This window comes from Panicum virgatum, chromosome 9N (assembly GCF_016808335.1).
Source record: "Panicum virgatum strain AP13 chromosome 9N, P.virgatum_v5, whole genome shotgun sequence".
NCBI lineage: Eukaryota > Viridiplantae > Streptophyta > Magnoliopsida > Poales > Poaceae > Panicum > Panicum virgatum.
In genome coordinates this window covers 72,590,491-72,610,355 of record NC_053153.1, presented here as the reverse complement: position 1 = coordinate 72,610,355, position 19,865 = coordinate 72,590,491, and the positions used below count along the sequence as shown (strand labels likewise).

At 54.5% G+C, this 19,865-nt stretch overlaps 1 protein-coding gene across 2 annotated transcripts; it reads left to right on the top strand.

The window, feature by feature from the left end:
• The first annotated feature begins 13,588 nt into the window (after positions 1-13,588).
• LOC120692608 (probable receptor-like serine/threonine-protein kinase At4g34500) lies at positions 13,589-19,006 on the top strand. 2 transcript variants are annotated; one of them, XR_005682683.1, is made up of 6 exons: positions 13,589-14,283; positions 15,703-15,807; positions 15,908-16,030; positions 16,157-16,667; positions 16,769-17,619; positions 17,687-19,006. XR_005682683.1 is itself a non-coding variant. In XM_039975976.1 (5 exons), exons 1-5 carry the CDS (start codon positions 13,733-13,735, stop codon positions 16,877-16,879), a joined length of 1,401 nt encoding a protein of 466 aa, XP_039831910.1. In that variant the 5' UTR covers positions 13,589-13,732; the 3' UTR covers positions 16,880-19,006. The 2 variants fall into 2 exon arrangements, 1 of the variants encoding a protein (XP_039831910.1); XM_039975976.1 differs by having other exon boundaries at positions 16,769-19,006.
• The last annotated feature ends 859 nt before the right edge of the window (positions 19,007-19,865 follow it).

Sequence of the window (19,865 nt, the reverse complement as noted above, 5' to 3'; positions counted from 1 at the left end):
GGCTATGCGGAGGCCGCTGATGAGTGCTTCATATTCTGCAATATTGTTGGATGCAGGAAAGTGGAGGCGAACTGCGTACTGGAACTTGCCTCCTTCTGGGGAGACCAGGACGACCCCGGCCCCCGCACCGGGCCCCATGACCGACCTGTCGAAGAAGAGGGTCCAGTAGTCGTGAGAGATTTTTGGGGTCGGAGCATGGACTTCCGTCCACTCGGCGATGAAATCGGAGAGGGCCTGGGACTTTATCGCCGTGCGTGGCACGAACTTGACGTCGTAGACCATCAGCTCGACTGCCCATTTGGAAATCCGTCCCACGGCGTCGCGGTTGCGAACAACTTTTTCGAGTGGGAACGAGGTGATGACCGACACCTTGTGCTCGGTGAAGTAGTGATGCAGCTTCTTGGCCGCCATGATGACGGCGTAGAGAAGTTTTTGTGTCTGCGGGTACCGCGACTTGGTGTCGGTCAGCACTTCGCTGACGAAGTAAACAGGTCGTTGGACCTTAAGGGCATGTCCCTGTTCTTCCCTTTCGACCACCAGGGCGGCGCTGACCACATGGTTAGTGGCAGCTAAGTAGAGCAAAAGGGGTTCGCAGGGGTCTGGTGCGACGAGCACCGGCGGAGAGGATAAGAGGGCCTTGAGGCGGTCGAGGGCCGCCTGTGCCTCCTCTGTCCAGACAAAGGTGTTGGATTTCTTGAGGAGTTTTTACAGCGGTAAGCCTCGCTCTCCCAGTCGGGCGATGAACCGGCTGAGCACCGCCAGGCACCCGGTTAACCTCTGGACACCCTTAACACCGCGGATGGGCCCTATGTTGGTGATGGCTGTGATTTTGTCGTGGTTGGCTTTGATGCCACGCTCGGACAGCATGTACCCGAGAAGTTTGCCCTTGGGCACACCGAATGTGCATTTCTCAGGATTCAACTTGATGTTGAATCTCTTGAGATTTGCGAACGTGGCGCTTAGGGTGGTGACCAGGTCGTCCGCGTGCGGTGTTTTGACAACAATGTCATCAACGTAGACCGTGACCGTCGCCCGAGGCGAGTCCGGCCGGTCGGGGTTGATTGGCGGGTTGATCTGGTTGGAAAAGCAGGCTTGCATGCATCGCTGGTATGTTGCCCCTGCGTTCTTGAGACCAAACGGCATCGACACGTAGCAGTATGAGCCAAACGGTGTGATGAAGGATGTCGCGAGCTGGTCGGATTCCTTCATCGCTATCTGGTGATAGCCCGAGTAGGTGTCTAGGAAAGACAAGATTTCGCACCCGGAGGTGGAGTCGATTATCTGATCTATCCTAGGCAAAGGAAAAGGCTCTTTGGGGCATGCCTTGTTCAGGCAGGTGTAATCAACACACATCCTCCATTGACCAGTTTTCGTTTTTACAAGGACTGGGTTAGAGAGCCAGTCGGAGTGGTATACTTTCTTGATGAAGTTAGCAGCTAATAGCTTAGCTATCTCCTCTCCTATGGCCCTGAGCCTCACGTCGTCGAAGCGGCGCAGTCGTTGCTGGACGGGCTTGGATCCCGGCAAAATGCAGAGCTCGTGCTTGGCGACCTTCCTTGGGATGCCTGGCATATCGGACGGCTTCCAGGCAAAAGTTTCCTTGTTGGCGCGGAGGAAGTTGACGAGCGCGTGTTCCTATTTGGCCGCCAGCTGGGAGCCGATCCTCACCGTCTTGGTTGGATCGGTGTCGTCGACCACGACCGTCTTGGTCTTGTCGGTTGAGACGAAGGCCGGTGCCTGGCTAGGCCTGCCAAGGTCAGGGCGGCACTCGACGGTGGCGGCGCGAAGCTAGCCGAACTCAGCCGAGTTTGCCGCAGTGGTGGTGAGGTCATAGTACTCGCGGCTGCTCACGTAGGCCTATTCGAAGGAGCCGCTCACGGTGATGACACCATTTGGGCTCGGCAGCTTGAGCTTGAGGTAGGTGTAGTTGGGCACTGCCATGAACTTGGCACAGGCCGGGCGCCCGAGAATGGCATGGTACACCCCCTTCCAGTCCACCACCTCAAATGTGAGGGTTTCGGTGAGGAAGTTGGCTTTGCTGCTAAACGTAACCGGCAAGTCGATGTTGCCGACCGGGTATGCCTTCATGCCCGGCAGGATGCCGTAGAAGGGGAAGAGGGATTCCCGCAAGCAGCCTCGTGGGATTCCCAGGGCTTCCAAGGTGTCGACGTAGAGTATATTGAGACTGCTGCCTCCGTCCATCAGTGCCTTGGACAGGCACATGTTGCTGACGACGGGGTCAACGACAAGGGGATAGCTCCCGGGTCGAGGGACATTTGCCGGATGGTCGTCCTGATAAAAAATAATGGGCGTGGACGCTCACTTCAGCTTTCTAGGAATGGAACTTGTGGCAGAACATACCTCGTGGAGCCAAACCTTCTGTAGTCGTATGGAGCATTCGTCCTCCAGGCTGCCGATGATCACCAAGCACTGATCCACATCCGAGAACTCTCCATCCGCCGGCTTCCCTCTGTCCTGGTCAGCGTCGGGCCTCTTATCACGGCCGTCGCCATCGGTCTTGGCTGTCCGTCGGAGGAGGCGCTTCATCATATCGCAGTCCCCGAACTTGTGGTTCACTGGATAGCCATGGTTGGTGCATGACTTTTCCAGGAGTTGGCTGAAGTGGTCATTTCTCGGCGGGCGCTTATCTTGGCGTTCCACTGCCGCGACCTCGCCGGTAGCGGGAGGTCGACGGTTCTTCTTGCTCTTCCTATCCTCGCAGCTCGAGGAAGGCCTGTCGCGGTCATGTCGCTTTTCTATCACCGTGTGCTGGTCGCGCTCGAAGACGGCCCCAACCGCCTCCTCACCGGAGGCGTGGCTGGTGGCGATCTCTAAGAGCTCGTGCGTAGTGCGTGGCTTCTGGCACCCTAGTTTGTGGACCAGTGTCTTGCAGTGCGTCCCGCTAAGGAACGCGCCGATGGCGTCGGCGTCGACGACGCCTGGCAGTGAGTTGCACTGCTTGGAGAAGCAACAGATGTAGTCGGGCAGAGACTCACCAAGCTCCTGCTTGCAGTTCTTGAGATTCCAAGAGTTGCCAAACATTCCTTGAAAGTTGCCGATGAAGAGTCTTTGAAGGTCTGCCCAGCTGTCGATGGAGTCGGCGACAAGAAGTCCAGCCAGGCACGGACTTTCTCTCCCAGGCATATAGGGAGGTACTGGATGATGAAGCGGTCGTCGCTTGCCCCTCCGGCCCGGCATGCAAGCCGGTAGTCTTCCAGCCACACGCCGGGGTTCGTATCCGCAGTATACTTCACGACGTTCGCCGGTGGTCGGAAGCGTTGGGGGAAAGGCGCCCCCCGGATCGCTCTGGAGAAGGCGTTTGGCCCGGTAGGGTCCAGGCTCAGACTCCGGTCGCGATCCACGTCGGGGTCGCAGGGGCGTCCCCCACGCTAGAGCGGTGAGAGCTCCGGGTGGAGCGCGCATGCCCGCGCATTTTCTGCTCGAGCGGCCGCGCGGTCGACATCGGCGTGGTGTCTCGCCTGCCGCCTGCCTCGAATCACGCTTCGTGCATCGTAGTTGGGACCGATGCGGTCGTGAATCGGTGGCCTTGGCAGGAGAGGGGCGGATGCCGCCGCTGGGGTTGGCGCGCCGCCCGCGTCGGGCTGCCGTGCAGGTGGGGCACGCTGCACTTCGGATGGCTCTCGCCCACCGTGGCTCGCGCCGCCGGCGGGACACGAGGCAGCGCCCTGCCGGTGGTTTAGCGAGGAGCTCTCCGCCTGCTGGACGGCGGCAAGTTCCAACGGGTTCCTCACCTGGCGGTGAAGGTCCCTTTGGGCCGGATCCTCCAGCTCTGGCAGCGTCTACAGAAGGATCGATGCCGCTGCGATGTTCTGGCCTGCACAAAACTCTTGCAGGAGTTGCATGCAGGCATCGTTGACGATATCGTGGTTGACCCTGAGTGCGCGCCAACGCACGGATCCCGCGGGGTTCATACCTTTAGACCCAGAGGGGGCTCGCAGAGACTGGTCCCCGGGCATCTTCGTCGTGAGCCTGCGCATCGGCGAGCGCTCGCTCGCGCTGGTCCGCTGAAGTGTGCGTCTGCTCGGATGGCACCACCTCCGGCGGCAGGTCGCCGTTGGCCATGGCGCACATGCACGGTGGCACGGATGTGCCCTCTAGGTGGTTGTCCCCCGTGCTAGAGGAATCACTTTGGGGATCTTCGAAGCATAGGAGGTCGTGGACAGAGTCAGGTTAGCTCTCCGTCACGCCCACGAACTGTGATGCGGGCTGGAACCCTTGGGTGGAGTTGCGCATCTCCAGAGCGTAGACGCTCACGGCGTTGCGTAGGCCAAACGGGAGTCGCTCTGAGAATGAGCGGGGCGTCGAGAGCGGAGGCCCGCCCGCGAGCTGCCGAGAGACATTGGCCAGAGAGAAGAGGACCAAGTTGACGTCCTCAACGGCGGGGTTGGAGGCCATCATGAGCGCGATGCGGCGGAGCACCGCGTGGGTTGGCTGTGATGGCCTGCGCTTCTTGATGCGCCAGCGAACTGATCGCCGATGCCTCAGGTCGCGAGGCTTGGTGGGAGCAGAGGGCTCCTCTGTGTCCGCTAGGGCGGCTTCCTCCTCATGGAGGCGCAGTGCACCAAGTTGGTCGGTGATGAACTCCAGACTTCCGAATTGGATCGTCTCGCAGCGGCTCGCTGCCGGAGCAGTGAATGGGGTTATCGAAATCATCCGATCGCCGAAGAAGTGAACGCACAAAGCGCTCCCCACGGACGGCGCCAAAACTGTCGCTGCGGGAAATGGGCGACTACAAAACTACTCGATTGCTCATTTGTTGTGCGCTTGATCGGATATATTCTATCACGCAAAGACTCGAGGATTTAGACTGGTTCGGGCCTGAAATGCCCTACGTCCAGTATGGAGGGTGGTGTTCTCGCTCTATTGCTCTCGAGCCCGGGTGCTCAAAGTTCAGAGGGGAGCTTACAAGCTGGTCAAGCAGTGTTGAACCCGTGGGAGTCCAACTCTTTCCTATGTGGGGGGCATTCCCTTTTATAGTCCAAGGTGGGCCCCTATTTACAGATATCTAGCGTTGTGTCTTGACACCGCCGGGGTGCAATTCGTCCTTGTCAGTTGTCGGGGCCCACTCAGTCGGTCGGGAGTGGGCAGGCTTGATCCTGGCGATCTTCTAGGGCAAGGGACAATCCTGGCGATCTTCTTGGGCGGTGTGTTGGCTTGGTGCTGTCCCATCCTGGCTCAGTCGGGGTGGCGCGACCACTCGGACAGTCGTTCGAGGGTCTCTTCCGGTCTTGTCCGCCGAAGCCCGTGTTCCATACCCGCGGGTCTATCTTACGTAGCTCTATCACTGGACGGCGCGCCTGGTGAGGGGTGTCTTACTGAGGCCTGCTCGGTGGCATCCGGACACACTCGCTGGCGTAATGAGGTGGTGCACAGGGGCAACCATCATTACGACGAGGGGAGGCAGCGTCTGCGGACACCCCTTCCTATTGTGTCACGGGGCCCGCGTGAGCGGCGCTGTCCCCTTGTCAGGGAGTCCTGCTGGCTTAGCCCTTGATGCAATATAAGGATGGCTGGCGTCTCGGGGCTTGCACGGAGCCTGTCTTGGCCGGCATGCCTGTCAGGAGGCGCGGCGCCCTTGGAGCGCACGTCCTGGGTCACCGGCATGGATCTGACTGGGGTGCTAGGTCGGGGGGGGGGGGCGCCACGTGTCCCGGGAGGTCGGGCTCCCGGACCCGTTGGCTTAGTAGTGAAGGCAGCTCCCCGCGCGGGTTAGCGGGCCATCCCATTCTTGGCCCAATAGGTTTGCTGGGCCTTCTTTTACATGAGTCGGGACTGTTAGGGGTCCTGGGTTTGTATCCCCATCAGCATATTTTGTAAATCTATCAACCATGACCAAAATGACACTGCACCCATCAGACTTTGGAAGGCCCTCCACAAAATCCATAGATAGGTCCTGCCAAGCCCCTTGAGGAATGGGAAGAGGTTGAAGCAGACCTGCTAGATGGGAATTCAAATGTTTTGCTTGCTGACAAATCTGGCATTGCTTCACAAACTCCTCTACAGCTTGTTTCAAACCCCTCCAATGAAATAGCCTCTTAACACAATGGTAGGTTGCCTGAACCCCAGAATGACCTCCTATAGCACTTGAGTGAAAAGCAGCAATTATTTTTGTTTGCATGGTAGATTTATTGGCCACCCATAACTTGCCTTTGAATCTGATCAGACCTCTGTCCAAGATAAAGCCCTAATTGTTGGGACTGTGGACAGCTAGCTCAGTCAGAAGTTGTTGGGCAGCAACATCAGTTGCATATGGATTCAGCAATTCTTGGATCCAGATATGTTGTAATGTGGAAACAACTTGGAAAGCAAGGAGATGTCCAACTCGGGACAGAGCATCGGTAGCTGTATTATCTGTTCCTTTTTTTATACACCACTCGGAATTGGAGACCCATCAGCCTATTCATTGCTTTTCTCTGTAGGTGTGGTCTCCACCTTTCTACTGCCATAATGAGAGCCAAAAATTCTTTTTCATAAATAGACAAAGATTTGTGCTGTTGTGCTAGGGCTTTGCTCAAATAAGCCACAGGTTGACCATGCTGCATCAGTACAGTCCCTATCCCAATGTCAGAAGCATCAGTTTCTATGATAAACTGCTCTGCAAAATTTTGTAAAGCCAGTACAGGGGTAGTAGTCCACTGGAATTGCTTCTTCCTTAGTAGTTGTGTCAAAGGATATGCAATAAGGCCATAATGATGGACAAACTTCCTATAATAGCCAGTGAGGCCTAAGAACCCTCTTAACTCAGTAACAGTGGTAGGGACTGGCCATTTGATCATAGCTTCTATTTTTACAGGGTCAGTAGCCACCCCAGCATCAGAGATTATGTGCCCCAAGTACTCAAGCTGAGTCTGAGCAAAAGAACATTTGCTTGCTTTCATATATAACTTGTGTTCGCTCAGTTTATCTAGAACCAATTGCAAATGGTGCAAATGTGTGTCAAAATCAGGGCTATAGATCAAAATATCATCTAAGAAAACCATAACAAATTTCCTCAAGAAAGGTGCCAACACCTCATTCATGATGCATTGGAAGGTGGATGGTGCATTAGTAAGTCCAAACGGCATTACATTGAATTGATAGTGGCCTTGATGGGTCTTGAAAGCCATTTTATATTCATCTTCAGGTTTCATCCTGACCTGATGATAACCAGACCTCGTATCCAATTTAGTGAAATACTTGGTACCGGCTAATTCATCCAAAATCTCATCAATGATTGGCATGGGAAATCTGTTCCTCACAGTGATTGCATTCAGCTTCCTATAATCCACACAGAAACGCCAGGACCCATCCTTTTTAAGCACCAATAAGACAGGACTAGCAAAAGGGCTATAACTCCTAGTAATTAGACCAGCAGTGAGTAACTGTTGAACTTGTTTTTCTATTTCATCCTTGTGATGGGGAGGGTACTTGTAAGGTCTGGCGTTAACAGGAGCAGCACCTGGGAGGAGAGGGATGTGATGGTCATAGAATCGAGAAGGTGGTAACTGTTGAGGATCCTGAAACACATCCTGATACTGCTGCAGAACCTATTGAACAGCTGTTTGGTGAGCTATGGGAGGAGGCTCAGGAATAGCTTCAACTACTGCAATAGCCCAAATATCATTTCCAGTGGCCCATTTTCTCACTTGTTGGATTGACATCTCCTAAATGGTAGCAGCAGGAGACTGAACTCCCTGTAGAAGTAAAGACTTGCCCTTGGACTGAAATTGCAGGGTCTTAGCAGCCCAGTCACATGTCATGGGACTATTCTGTTGGAGCCAATCATATCCCAAAATGGCATCATAGGCAGGCATGTCTAATACTTTCATAGCAGTAGTGATTGTATGGCCATTGCACCACCACTCAAAATTTGGAACCCACTCACCAGTGATCACACAATCCCCATTTGCTAACCTGACTTGCTGTGGAGACATTGGCACTATGGAGATACCCAGCATTTGAACAAAGGCTTTGCTGACAAAACTATGAGAGCTGTCACTGTCCACTAGAATCAATAGAACCTTGTTTTGAACCAGAGCCCTCAGCTTCATGGCCTGCCCTTGGTCTGTTCCTGCTAGAGCATTTAAGGATAACTGACAGAAATCTGAAGCTAAAGCATCTTCAACAGCAAGTTGGTTAAGCACTTCTTCTGTCAGTACCACATCCAAGTCATTCAAAGACAAAGCATTAAGTTGAGGTTGAGGTCTTTTTGTACAAGACTTGATATGATTTGCATTAAATGGCTCACGACAGTAAAAACATAACCCATTGGCTTTTATATAGTCTCTAGTTTGCCTTTCCTTCCACAAATGACTAGTATGAGCTCCCCCTTCCTGATCTTGTTTCACAGTAGTAGTACTGGTTTTGGTCTTGCCTTCACTTCTGCCCCATCTAGTTTTGCTTTTATCCACTACCTGTTGCTAAATTTTGGCTAACAACATAGCTCTCTCCACTGTTTCAGGCACGTGAGATTGTACCACATTACTGAGTTCAGGTTTCAACCTCTTCAAAAACTGTGTGGTAAAGAACATCTCTCCTAGAACACTATTGTGCATAGTCAACTGATATTGGAGATCCTCAAAATTGGATATGTAGTCATCCAAGGTAGAATGTTGCTGTAAATCTAGCAACTGATTCAGTGATTCTCTGTAATCATTAGACCCAAATTTCTTCTCTACTGCTGCAATGAAGGTTGTCCAATCTCCCAAACCAGACTGCAACTTGTAAACTTTCAGCCACTTAGCAGCTTTCTCCTCCATGTGCATGGCTGCAATGGTAGGCCACATTGTCTCAGGCAGATTGAATAGCTTGAAATAATCCTCACACTTATCTTTCCATATACCGGGATTAATCCCCTCAAAACTAGGGAACTGCATCTTAGGCATGAATGTTCTCTGATGGTTATGCTCGAATGTGCCACCTTTGTCCCTGTGAGATGCTCTGTGTGGAGGTACATTAGTCCTACTTGGTCCTAGTCTTGTAGTCCCTTATGGTTGGTGCCTATGCTGAGTGAACCCTGCATCCTCAGTGCTCTCACTAGATGCTGGACTTGGTGGTCGCTCTTGGCGAGTTCTCATCTGCTGGAAGGTCAATTGGGCCACAGCGTTACCAGTGATTTCCATTTGTTTGGCTAGGGTTCGCTGATCTAGTAACATCTGTTCCATCAACTTAGTGGATACATCAAATTGGGTTTCCATGCGCTGCTGACGGTGCTCGACAGCACCGACCTTAGCGAACAACACATCCAGACTATCCATAACACTATCCCAATGGGCGTAATCAGATCTAGCACGCTCCTCCATGTAAGTGAGTAGGATTTGGATTTGGGCAGAAGGCTTAGGGGGGGCGCCGTGGTGACTACTCCGGAAGTAAGAGACACAAATTCGACTTGATATTACCTTGAGAGGCGCGAATCACAGCAGCAAACTGACGGAGTGTTGTAGTCGAGCACCGGAACCCACGAGCAGACGTCGAAGTGTTCAACGCCGCGCCTGGTGTAGCAGATCCCCTTTCTCGGCTGTGAGAGGTAGAGCCGGGTGCAGAGGAACTCGAAGAACAGGACCGGATCCCGCAGCTAAGGACCTAAGCGGCGCGGAAAATATGTGGTCGACGGTGCCGTCCGGCTAACCGTCGATATGCAGGGCCGCCGCCGATTGGGGGTCGGTGGGCGGGGCGAGGACGTTGGATTCGAGTGAATCACGGCGGAGCGGGCTGATGCGCCAAGGAGGCAAATCAACCAACACGGAATCACAGGATGGAGATAGCGGAGGCGTACCGAGGACTCTGAATCTGATACCACTTGTCACACTCATGACCGCCGGCGATCACCGCCGATGTGAGAGAACGAGAGGGATCGGACCAACTCCGGGCAGGCAATGACCCTGACCCTGAGACCCTTTCTATTTTCAGTTTTCAGATCCACAATAGCGTAGCAATCACATATATATACTAAAAAAAGCCTGCACACGATGATGGTATTCTGCCACTCCGACTCCCACTGAAACTAGCAACCCAAATACAGCACCAGAAAGGACAGGGACATCGCAGAAACAGTCATGTCAAGAACCCAGAGACGTCAGGTGTCAATAGACCTCTACGATCAGCCAGGAGCCCTGCTCACCAAGCATTCCATCGAGACGCCGAAAGATGCCGAGGGATTGATTTAAGGCGACCTAATGGCGACAGCACAGGTACTGTATCGCCCGTTACTTGCTGGAATGCAATCTAAGATGGGTCCGTCTTGAACTCTTGATGCTCGCAATCATCATGAGCCTCGGAGCCAGCCAGGTGTCTCCCGCGAGACCGACCTCTCACCAGCATCGCCTGGCCTGGATCACAGGCTTTTCTCCCCTCTCCAACCGCCAATCCATCTAGTAGTAGCAACCGATTGGACTACGGGATGTAAACGACGGTGCCGTCACGTAGCTTTCAGTTTCAACGCCGATCAAGAAGGCGGCAAGGATCCGAGATGCGTTCGTTCACGTTCCGTGGCTGTGCCCGCCTTGAATCATTACGACGGTTGCATCAGCTGTATATGGTTGGTTCTAATTTGTTTGTTTCCAACAAATGCAGTCTTGGTTTTGCATCAAAACAAAACGAGGGCTTTGAATTCTTTGTTTTTTGCTGTGACGTACTGCCTTGTATAAATTGGCAGTAGCACGTCTCAGGAAAGGCTGCTTCTTTTGTGGGAGTTTGATCTCTACGTATCTATCTACAACAACCGGTGCTTGCTACTTTTTGTTGCCATCTTCCTCTCGCGGAGCAGATCGACAAGCTTGGTCTCTGCACGGCGACCAACTAGAGGCAGAGACTGAGCTCTTGGATGTGTTCTCACTACATGGATGCCCCTCGGGCTGAGGATTCAGAAACCAGGACAAGTGCACTAGTGCAGGTATGTACAAGGGACGGGGTAAGGAGCTGACAAAGGTGCCACCTGCCAAGAATCTCTCCGCGACTGCGCCGGCTTGTCTTTACCTTGAAGTTACTACTCGACAAAGCAACAGGGCGGACGCCTGAACCCTTGCTCTGCATCGTTTGGTGGTGCACACCTACGCCTGCTCTGAACAACCGAACGCGCATGCTCAGAATCAGAAGAAAGCCTGTAGAGAACTCTCAATTCTCTCAGTAACTTCCGAGCCGGGGACGGTAAAAATGAGAGGCCACTGACTTAATCTGTCCAGCGAATTAGAGCCTTGTTCCCCATCGACGCCGTCGCATGATCGTTTGGTGATCTGGTCTGATCTGATCCCTGACGGCACTGACTAATTGCGAGCCCGGGGAAAGAGAGACCCGGAGGGTCCCGTGAACAGTCGCCCCGCGGCAAAAGGCGTACGAGTGTACGACGACTTGGCTACACCCCCGGCCCGGATCGAGCTACCCCCCGAGCTCGGCCATTAATCCCCCGGCCGCCGCCATCGGGCGCTCGATCGACACCACGACACCTCTGCCACCGCGCGCGTGCCGCCGGCGTACGTGTCCCGCCGCGCGCCCTGCCGGCCTGCCGGCCGCCATTGCTGCCATTCTTATGAGCGTGCTACGGCGAAGCTCATGTGCTCCTCGTCGCCTGGTGCGCTTGTTTTTGCTCTCGCACAATCCGGGATGGTGGTGATGGCGGGCAGATGATTGTGAATCCGCGCGCGGGGATGCACTATCGAGTATCGACCAATGATTGGCCCGCGCATGCATGTGAGCAAGCGATGCATTTGACAGTGATGCCAGTCTCGCTCGTGAAGTCGTGATCCGCTTAATGGCGTGTGCGCGCGTGTCGGGCACCTCATACCGTAGATTCGATTTTTCTAATTTGGTGGCAAGCAACGCGTACCGTTCGGGACAGGGGGCGCTGCCACGTTCCCCATTTTCGATTAAAGCCGTAGGCATCTTCAGGTACGTGCTCTAGGGATGCCGACGGGCTAATCACAGATAGGCCACCCTGAATTATTTGCCTACCCATATAGTACTTTCTAAAAAAAGCAGGGTTGATCCTTTTTCCTTAAAAAAAAGGAATGCCTACTCGTGATCAAGTTCACCGGGAGGCAACGGTAAAAGCAAAGTTCACACTGGGAGGGCACCGGAGAGTGGAGACATGCACCAACGTTTTGTTTCAGGACATGATCACCATTTTTTTAGTTTGAAACGCCTGCTACTGCTAATTAATTAATTTGACACCCCGACTCTTTTCCACGCTTGGTTTCCAAGCCAATCAACCGGCGCAGCGGCCAGGGCAGCCAGAGCCACGTTTTTTTTTTTTTTTTTGAAATATAGACGGACCATTTTTTTTTTCTTCTTCTATTCTATCCACCAAACTTGCGGTTTGCGGCGGCAGACACCCCGAGAGCCGCAGCAGCATCCGCTGCGTGGCCGTCGGCGCCTTCCCGGCAACCTCAACCTTCGTCGCAGAACCTGAACGTTGCACAGGCCAAGCCTCTTAATCCAAGGGAATAATCCAAGGTTACTTTTACTTATTAGGCTGTCGCCGTCTAAGCAGCCTCCCGGGGTTTAATCGTCTGTCTGCGAGGAGAACTGCTGGTGCAGGCGCCCTGCAGGATCTCTGATCGATGTAGGGTTTAGCAAATTTAAAATGCCCTTTTTAGGGGACCCATGGGATGGAAAGGAGACCGTGACACAGAAGTGAGATTAAATGAATGGATGGATCGACCTGTTTGTTCATGGAGGGATCTCGATCGGGAGGTGTGTTTTTAGGACCAGGAATGTCTCGGACGACGGTGATCCGTCGGGAACTGTCGGTAGCTCCCTCAGGGAACGGGGCCGTTTGTTTATTTCTCTGCTAGTGATTGCCAATATAATTTAAAGCGTAGCTGTCGTGATGAAAACAGACACTGTGCTTTACCAATACCAGCGGTCGTGTACTGTATACGTATAAACACGGACGTACAAATACATGCGCCAACATCTTCTTCTCGTACGTAGAAGTAGCAGGGGCACGCAACGCAACGTGACTCCGATCCGGCGATCGGATCGATCGGGCGCGAGAGAAAAGCCCACCAGAAACCAACGGGCGGCGCGCTACGGAGCCTGAGCCTTCACGGGGCCCTACTACTAACCTCGCCGGCCGCTCACGGGTCACGGGGCGGCCTCCGCCCAACGACCGCTCGCCGCATGCCCGCACCGGAACAAAACCCACACGCCTCCCGTTGGAAGTGGAACGGCCGGAGACGAACGAGAACGAACACTGGCTGGAGACTTGGCTGGCCCACCGGTGGCCGACGCCGCCATCAGCTGCCTTGGCGAAATCGAGCGCTTTCTGTTTGGATGTCCCTCCCCTCCCCTGCTGTTTGGACGTCGCTCGAGAGCAATCAACGTGCGCCCTGCATCCGCGTCCGCATCAACAGAGGATCGTGTACGAGAAACTGAACTTTTTTTTATTTTTTTTTCATCAGCGCAAAATTGGATATGATAAACTTACAGTACTAAATGCTAGGCAAAACAGTGCGAGAAAAAGAAGAAAATGATTGTAGAAAAAAAACTGAAAAAGAGAGGAAGTTGACGGGCCGGGCCCACGGAGTCCCCCAACGTTAACACTTAACAACGACAAAACTCCCACAGCGCCATAAAACGGAGGTGGCTGGCGCCCGCCCGCGCCTCTCCTCTCTCAGGGCTCAGGCGCTCAGCTCCCACTCCCTCGCCACCACCACCCTCTCCGCTCTCTCTGCCCAACGGGTCGGAGACGGAGCCGGCCCCACCGCCCTGATCTCTGGGCTACTCCCAACCGCCAATGGACGCCGCCGCCGCCAGGACCTCCCACCTCCTCGGCATGCCGGTTCCCGTCGCGGCGGGCGCCGCAGCGGCCCTGGCCGCGCTCGTCGTCCTCGCCGCGGTGGCTGCCGCCGCGTACTTCGCGCGCAGACGGGCGGCCGGCCGGCCCTCGCTGTCGCGCGTCGAGCACGCGCCGTCCTCCGCCTCGGGCTCCGGCTCCGGCTCGTCCCGCCCGGCGTCGTCAGCTCGCAAGGACAAGGCCGGGAACGGCGCAGATCGGGTCGCCGGCGCCGGCGCAAGCACCTCCGACGCGGCAAGCTCGTCCGCGGCCGCGAGCTCGCTGGAGTCGCCGGTGAAGAGGAAGGCGGCGGAGGCGGTCAGGGCCGCCGGCGGCGCCGCGGCGGGGGTGGAGATGGGGTGGGGGAGGTGGCACGACCTGGCGGAGCTGGAGGTCGCCACGGGCGGGTTCTGCGCGGAGAACGTCGTCGGGGAGGGAGGCTACGGCACGGTGTACCGCGGCGTGCTCGCCGGGGGCGAGGTGGTCGCTGTCAAGGACCTGTTTGATCACAAGTGAGTGCCCTGTTCTCCTCTGTCCTTTTCCTTTTTACTGTTACCTTGCCTAGTTGCTTTTCTATCCCAGATCATGGTAAAAGCATAGAACTCATGGGTTAACTTTCAGATACAAAAAATGTGCTGCTCATTATCTGTGCATCTACTTAGATGGACGTGTGTAAAACATATTAACCGCCGTAGTACTGACTAGTACAATTATGTTCCCTTGTTCTTTTTGGTGTAAATGCTTGAGAATGGGTACCAGTTCATAGTGGTACTCCATGGGGACTAAGATGTGCACAAGGGGTAAACAGCCTTTCTTGGTCAATTGTCACTTTACGTCGGGGTGGTTGTGGTTTTGCTGTTGATGTGGCTTCAAGATTGTCAAGTATCATGACCATGTAAAAAAAGCTTGTAAAACATGTTTTTGTTAGCTTAGAAGCAATACTTCAACCTTTATAATTACCAATGTGCGCCTTCAGTTTTCTGGACAATTGAATTGCACAAGATTAAACAGATCGACTGCTCAGCGACTAACCATTGGCGACAGCAGCATTTCCTTCTGAAAAAGATGAACGACAACCACTCTTAGAATTCTGTGCATTTTTGGTTCTCCAATCACAAGATGAAAAGGTTTAATAGCCGAATCCTTTTCGTCTTTGCCAAAAGATAAAAAAAAACAAAAACAAAAAAAAGTTGATCTCTGATGTCTTTAAAGTTAGTAGTGGGGTTCACAATCTTCAGTTGTCGTGCTGACCGAAAGCCCACAGGTCGCTGAAGGAAACAATTTTATTGGAGAAAAAAATTCATAAATAGTAATGCAGACATGTCCACACCTTGACCTTCACTGATCTGCAGGCACGATTATTCAAATTATTTTATCTCGAGGATCCTGTGAGCGGATTTAATGTAGTGTATGCATGCCCACAACGTCCACAGGTTAGAGTCAATGATTTTTTTTTAAAAAAAAAGATATAGATTTATTTTCTTTCCAATGCTATGTATGATTGTGATATGAGTAGGCGGGTCTTTTTGTGCTTTCGTGTGATGGCCTGTATGTATCCATCTACTTGTTGGTTGAGCTTCGTCGGTAGTCATATGCGCCACCGATCAAATCCTTTCTTTCAGGAAAAGATAAAGCAGAGGAAAGGCAAAGCGACGACCAAACTTTCCTTTTCAGTTTCATGGACAAATATCCAGCTAAAATTTGCAGTGCCATGAGCTTTGGAGCAGTGTTTGCTTTCAAGCAAATCAAGTGCATGCACGTGGATTCCTGATGGTTGGCACAGAAGCAACAGTTATTGCTGTTTCTTTACCCTCACCATACCATGCTGCTATGACAGTTAGGGCAAATCATGCGGATGAGCAATAAAAAATCTCTCTGCTCTGATAACCTTCAGTGATCGGAATGCTGATTGAGAATACGATTTGTTTTAGGGGCCAGGCCGAGAAGGAGTTCAAGGTGGAGGTCGAAGCCATCGGCAAAGTGAGGCACAAGCACCTTGTCGGGCTCATCGGTTACTGCGCAGAAGGGCCTAAAAGGTCAGTAATATTTCTGAACTCACCTGAATAGCTGTCGGACACTGACGGATGATTGGTACTAGTAATACTCGATGGCAATGACACAAAACTGCGTTCACAGGATGCTCCTGTACGAGTTCGTCGAAAACGGCAACTTGGAGCAGTGGCTCCACGGCGACGTCGGCCCTGTCAGCCCGTTGACGTGGGACATACGGATGAAGATCGCCATCGGAACAGCCAAAGGGTAATATTATTTTTCTTATTTTTGTTTTCTGAAGAGTGCAGACAGTTCGCTGTTGATCTTCGATTGTGAATGCTAATGTCTCCGCTGCTGTTGCTGCTCCTGTACCATCTCGACTCGACGATGCAGCATCGCGTACCTGCACGAAGGGCTTGAGCCCAAGGTGGTGCACCGCGACATCAAGTCGAGCAACATCCTGGTGGACAAGAAGTGGAACCCCAAGGTGTCGGACTTCGGGATGGCCAAGGTGCTGGGCTCCGGGTCCAGCTACGTGACGACCCGGGTGATGGGCACGTTCGGGTACGTGGCCCCCGAGTACGCGTCGACGGGGATGCTGAACGAGAGCAGCGACGTGTACAGCTTCGGCGTGCTGCTGATGGAGCTCGTGTCCGGGCGCAGCCCCGTGGACTACAACCGGCCGGCCGGCGAGGTGAACCTGGTGGAGTGGTTCCGGGGCATGGTGGGCAGCCGGCGCGTGGAGGACCTGGTGGACCCGCGCGTCGCCGCGCCGCCGCCGCCGCGGGTGCTCAACCGGGTGCTGCTGGTGTGCCTCCGCTGCATCGACGCCGACGCGCACAAGCGGCCCCGGATGGGGCAGATCGTGCACATGCTCGAGGGCGACGAGTTCCCCTTCCGCACGGTACGTGTTATCGTCTTTTCTCCTGGGCCGGCGTCGCCATTCGCCAGTAGGTAGTGACTGGCAGCCATGAGCTGACACGAAGCCCGTCCTTGGTGGTGCAGGAGCACCGCTCGCCGCGGGCGTCGCCCCGGACGTCGACGGGGACGCGGCCGTCGCTCCTGTCGGAGAACGTCGGGGCCGCCGACGACTCGGACAAGTCGATGTGGAGGTGAGGGACCGATCGGAGCTGCTGCAAGGAGCTGGAGCTGGACTGACTTTTTTTTCACCGGGTGTAAATTTTTGTTGTTTATTCGCGGCGGGGTTGAGGGGGGTTAATCCGTGACTGTCGCGGCTCTGTTCCGACAGCACGCGCGCACGCGTGGGCGTGGCTTCAACCCCGCCGCGGGCAATTATTCCTCCGCCCGGCCGCTGCCGGGACGGCGCGCGCCCTGGTCGAACGAACGTGAGAGAGATCACGCGTTCGTCATTCGATCCGCGGCGCAGGACGACATGCGCGCGGCGGCGAGGAGGCAGCCCGGACGAGCTCCGACAACCAGATTAACGGCCGAGCATTCAAGCATCAGTAATGCTCAGAGTGGTCAGGCCAGGCCTGAGCCTGATCCGGCCTGTGGGCTCACGTGAACAACATGACTCGTACCGAACGGGCAAATGTTCGGGCCACTGGTAACAGGGTTCCACACGTCTCATGTGCCCAGTAGGCCTGTTGGTTTCGCCGTTTAATGATGCGCGTACTAGGTTGCTTGGAAATAGTATGCCCGCGTTGCCCAACGAGACATCGAGCTGCACAGATCAGAGGCGGTTCATCACTAGCTCATGCTGCTTTCTTTCAGTTTCAGGGATGGTATATTGGTAAGAGTAGCAGACATCACAAGACAACCATCTCTCTGTTCTGCCTGGCAACACAAAGTGTCAGACAGGCACACATCAAAAGCCTGAAGGCTGAAACCAACAGGTTGCGTTTGCCTCGATCATCATTGCATCTTTGCTCGAGGAGACTCTCACCAAGTCACCGTTAGCAGGCTAGCAGCAGGCACCAGCCATGGCAAGCAGGCTCTCACCAAGCTGTGAGGGGGAAGTTGGTGGCCACCGACCCAAAGAGCATTTCGATGGAGCGCGAACGTGGCCAGCACCAACGGAGCCGTGTCGCGCTCGCCTCGCCGCCGGCGAGGAGGAAGTTGGTGGCCACCGCCCACCGACCACGTCCCGGCCCGGAGGCTCGCGTCGCCATGCTCGCCTATCATCCCGGAATTGCAAGGCGCGCCGCGCGTCTCTCCCTGCAAGGCGCGCCGCCTTTAGGCTCCGTCCTTGCCTGCTGTCCGTCGCCATAGCCGGTACAGAACGAGCTGGGCTCATGTCGTCATGGGAGGAGGGGACCTGCACGGAAGGGACGGTCCTGGGGCACCGCGGACCTCAGGCTTGAAGCGGAGGCGGACGATCAGGTGGACGGCGAAGAAAACACCGACCAGGGGGCGGACGGTATTTCAAATACCGTCCACACCTGGGTCCCTTCCGTCCATTAGATCAAGCACGAGCGTCCCAGATCGGATGTGAACTGTGTCAACGACTTGATTGTCCTCGTCAAGACAGGCGCGGGAGCTTGAAGCGGCATTGCTCGGGCTAGTCAGCGAGTGCCCGCCGACCACTGCGGACCCCATCCGGTTCACCATTGTTCATGACTAGAGATTAGAGATGGCCCGGCGGCCGGCAGGCTTCGGGAGATGCGCGCGGGCGCAAGCTATTTCTGTTGTGTTGCGCATGCGCTGCCATCCCAGGAACTGAAAGCAGCAGGACATATGGCCTCGCTTGCTGATGCGAGATGGTGGCGCTCGGGCGGGGGAAGGGAACCTGGACGAAGGGGGAGGGCAGGGGCAGCAATCAACTCCCGCGGGTGTGCAGAGGAGCTCTGGCGTGCGGGGTGGATCATGGGTGCGAGGCCAGGGTGGAGGGGGGTGGTCGGTATCTGAAATATCGTCCAGCCTTGGGTACCAAGGCCCAAGGGATCCGTCAGATCAAACAGGTGCATCTCAGATTGGACGTGGGCTGGGGTCAGCAGTCGTCCAGGTTAGCCCCGGGCGTGGGAGCGGGGCGCGATGCAGGCTGCGGCGTTGCTGGCCCCGGAGCTCTTCGCGATGAAGCTTGCCGCTCGCGGGAAGGAGACAACCGGGCGGCGAATGCGAGTCTCAATGAGGACTGAGACTATTGATGAGTACCATATGATGAAATGAATGTGCACATAATTTAGACCTTATTAGGTTACATATGGATCTATTCCGGATCGAGAACTAATTGTAACAAAATAGATTCATAATAGTTATAACAAGAGACCGTGTTTGATTCCACACCTCTCGACTCCTGGATTGATTCCCGATCTCTTTTTGTTACAATTAGTTCTCGATCTCAAATAGATTATGGTCTTTTCTTATGTATACTCCCTCCGTACCCGTAAAGGAAGTCGTCCTGGTCAATGACTCTGTTTTCTCAACGCATGTTGCTGAAGTTGCATGGCGTTGTACATGGACGTGCTTGCCCTTGGAAACGTTTCGGCTGCCATTGCTTCACTAATCATGCTGCCGAGCATTGATCGTATCCTGCGCTAATCACCCATGCTTCATTTCACTCGCTCCTCGTTCACTCGCCATCCATTATAGCATCGCACTTGTTGAATCTAACGGATCACTAGGCAGTAGATCGGTAGGTACAAACTTGACTAACCTGAGTATAAGAGAGATCTTGAGTACACCAACTAGAAATAGACACACAGAGAGAGAGGTAGAGGTGCAGACCATCTGCGGAGGTCATGGAGGAGCCGGCCTCTTGGTTGTGCGCCATGCCGGAGTCGGGGACGACGGCGTAGAGGTTGTGGATGGCGTGGCGAGGTCGTGGACGGCGGCGAAGGCGGTGTGGTGCTTCCTGTCGCTTGCAGCGCCTCCCAGATCGGATCGGGCTATGTTCGTAGGTGGGTTTAGGGGGGCGGCAGTGAACTTTGGTTATCGTGCCCTTGCCCCCCACCCTCTCTTTTATTGTGGCTGCGCGACGAGAGCCCACAACCATTGATTGGTTGACTGCCCCCGATCAGGGCACAAATCAAGGGTTCCAGCCGTTGGTCTGGGAGAGATCAACTCTAACAGCACTGCCTTCCTCACATCCCTCCCTCACTGTCATTTCTCGCTCGCTCGCGCCATGGAGTCCGGTGCCATG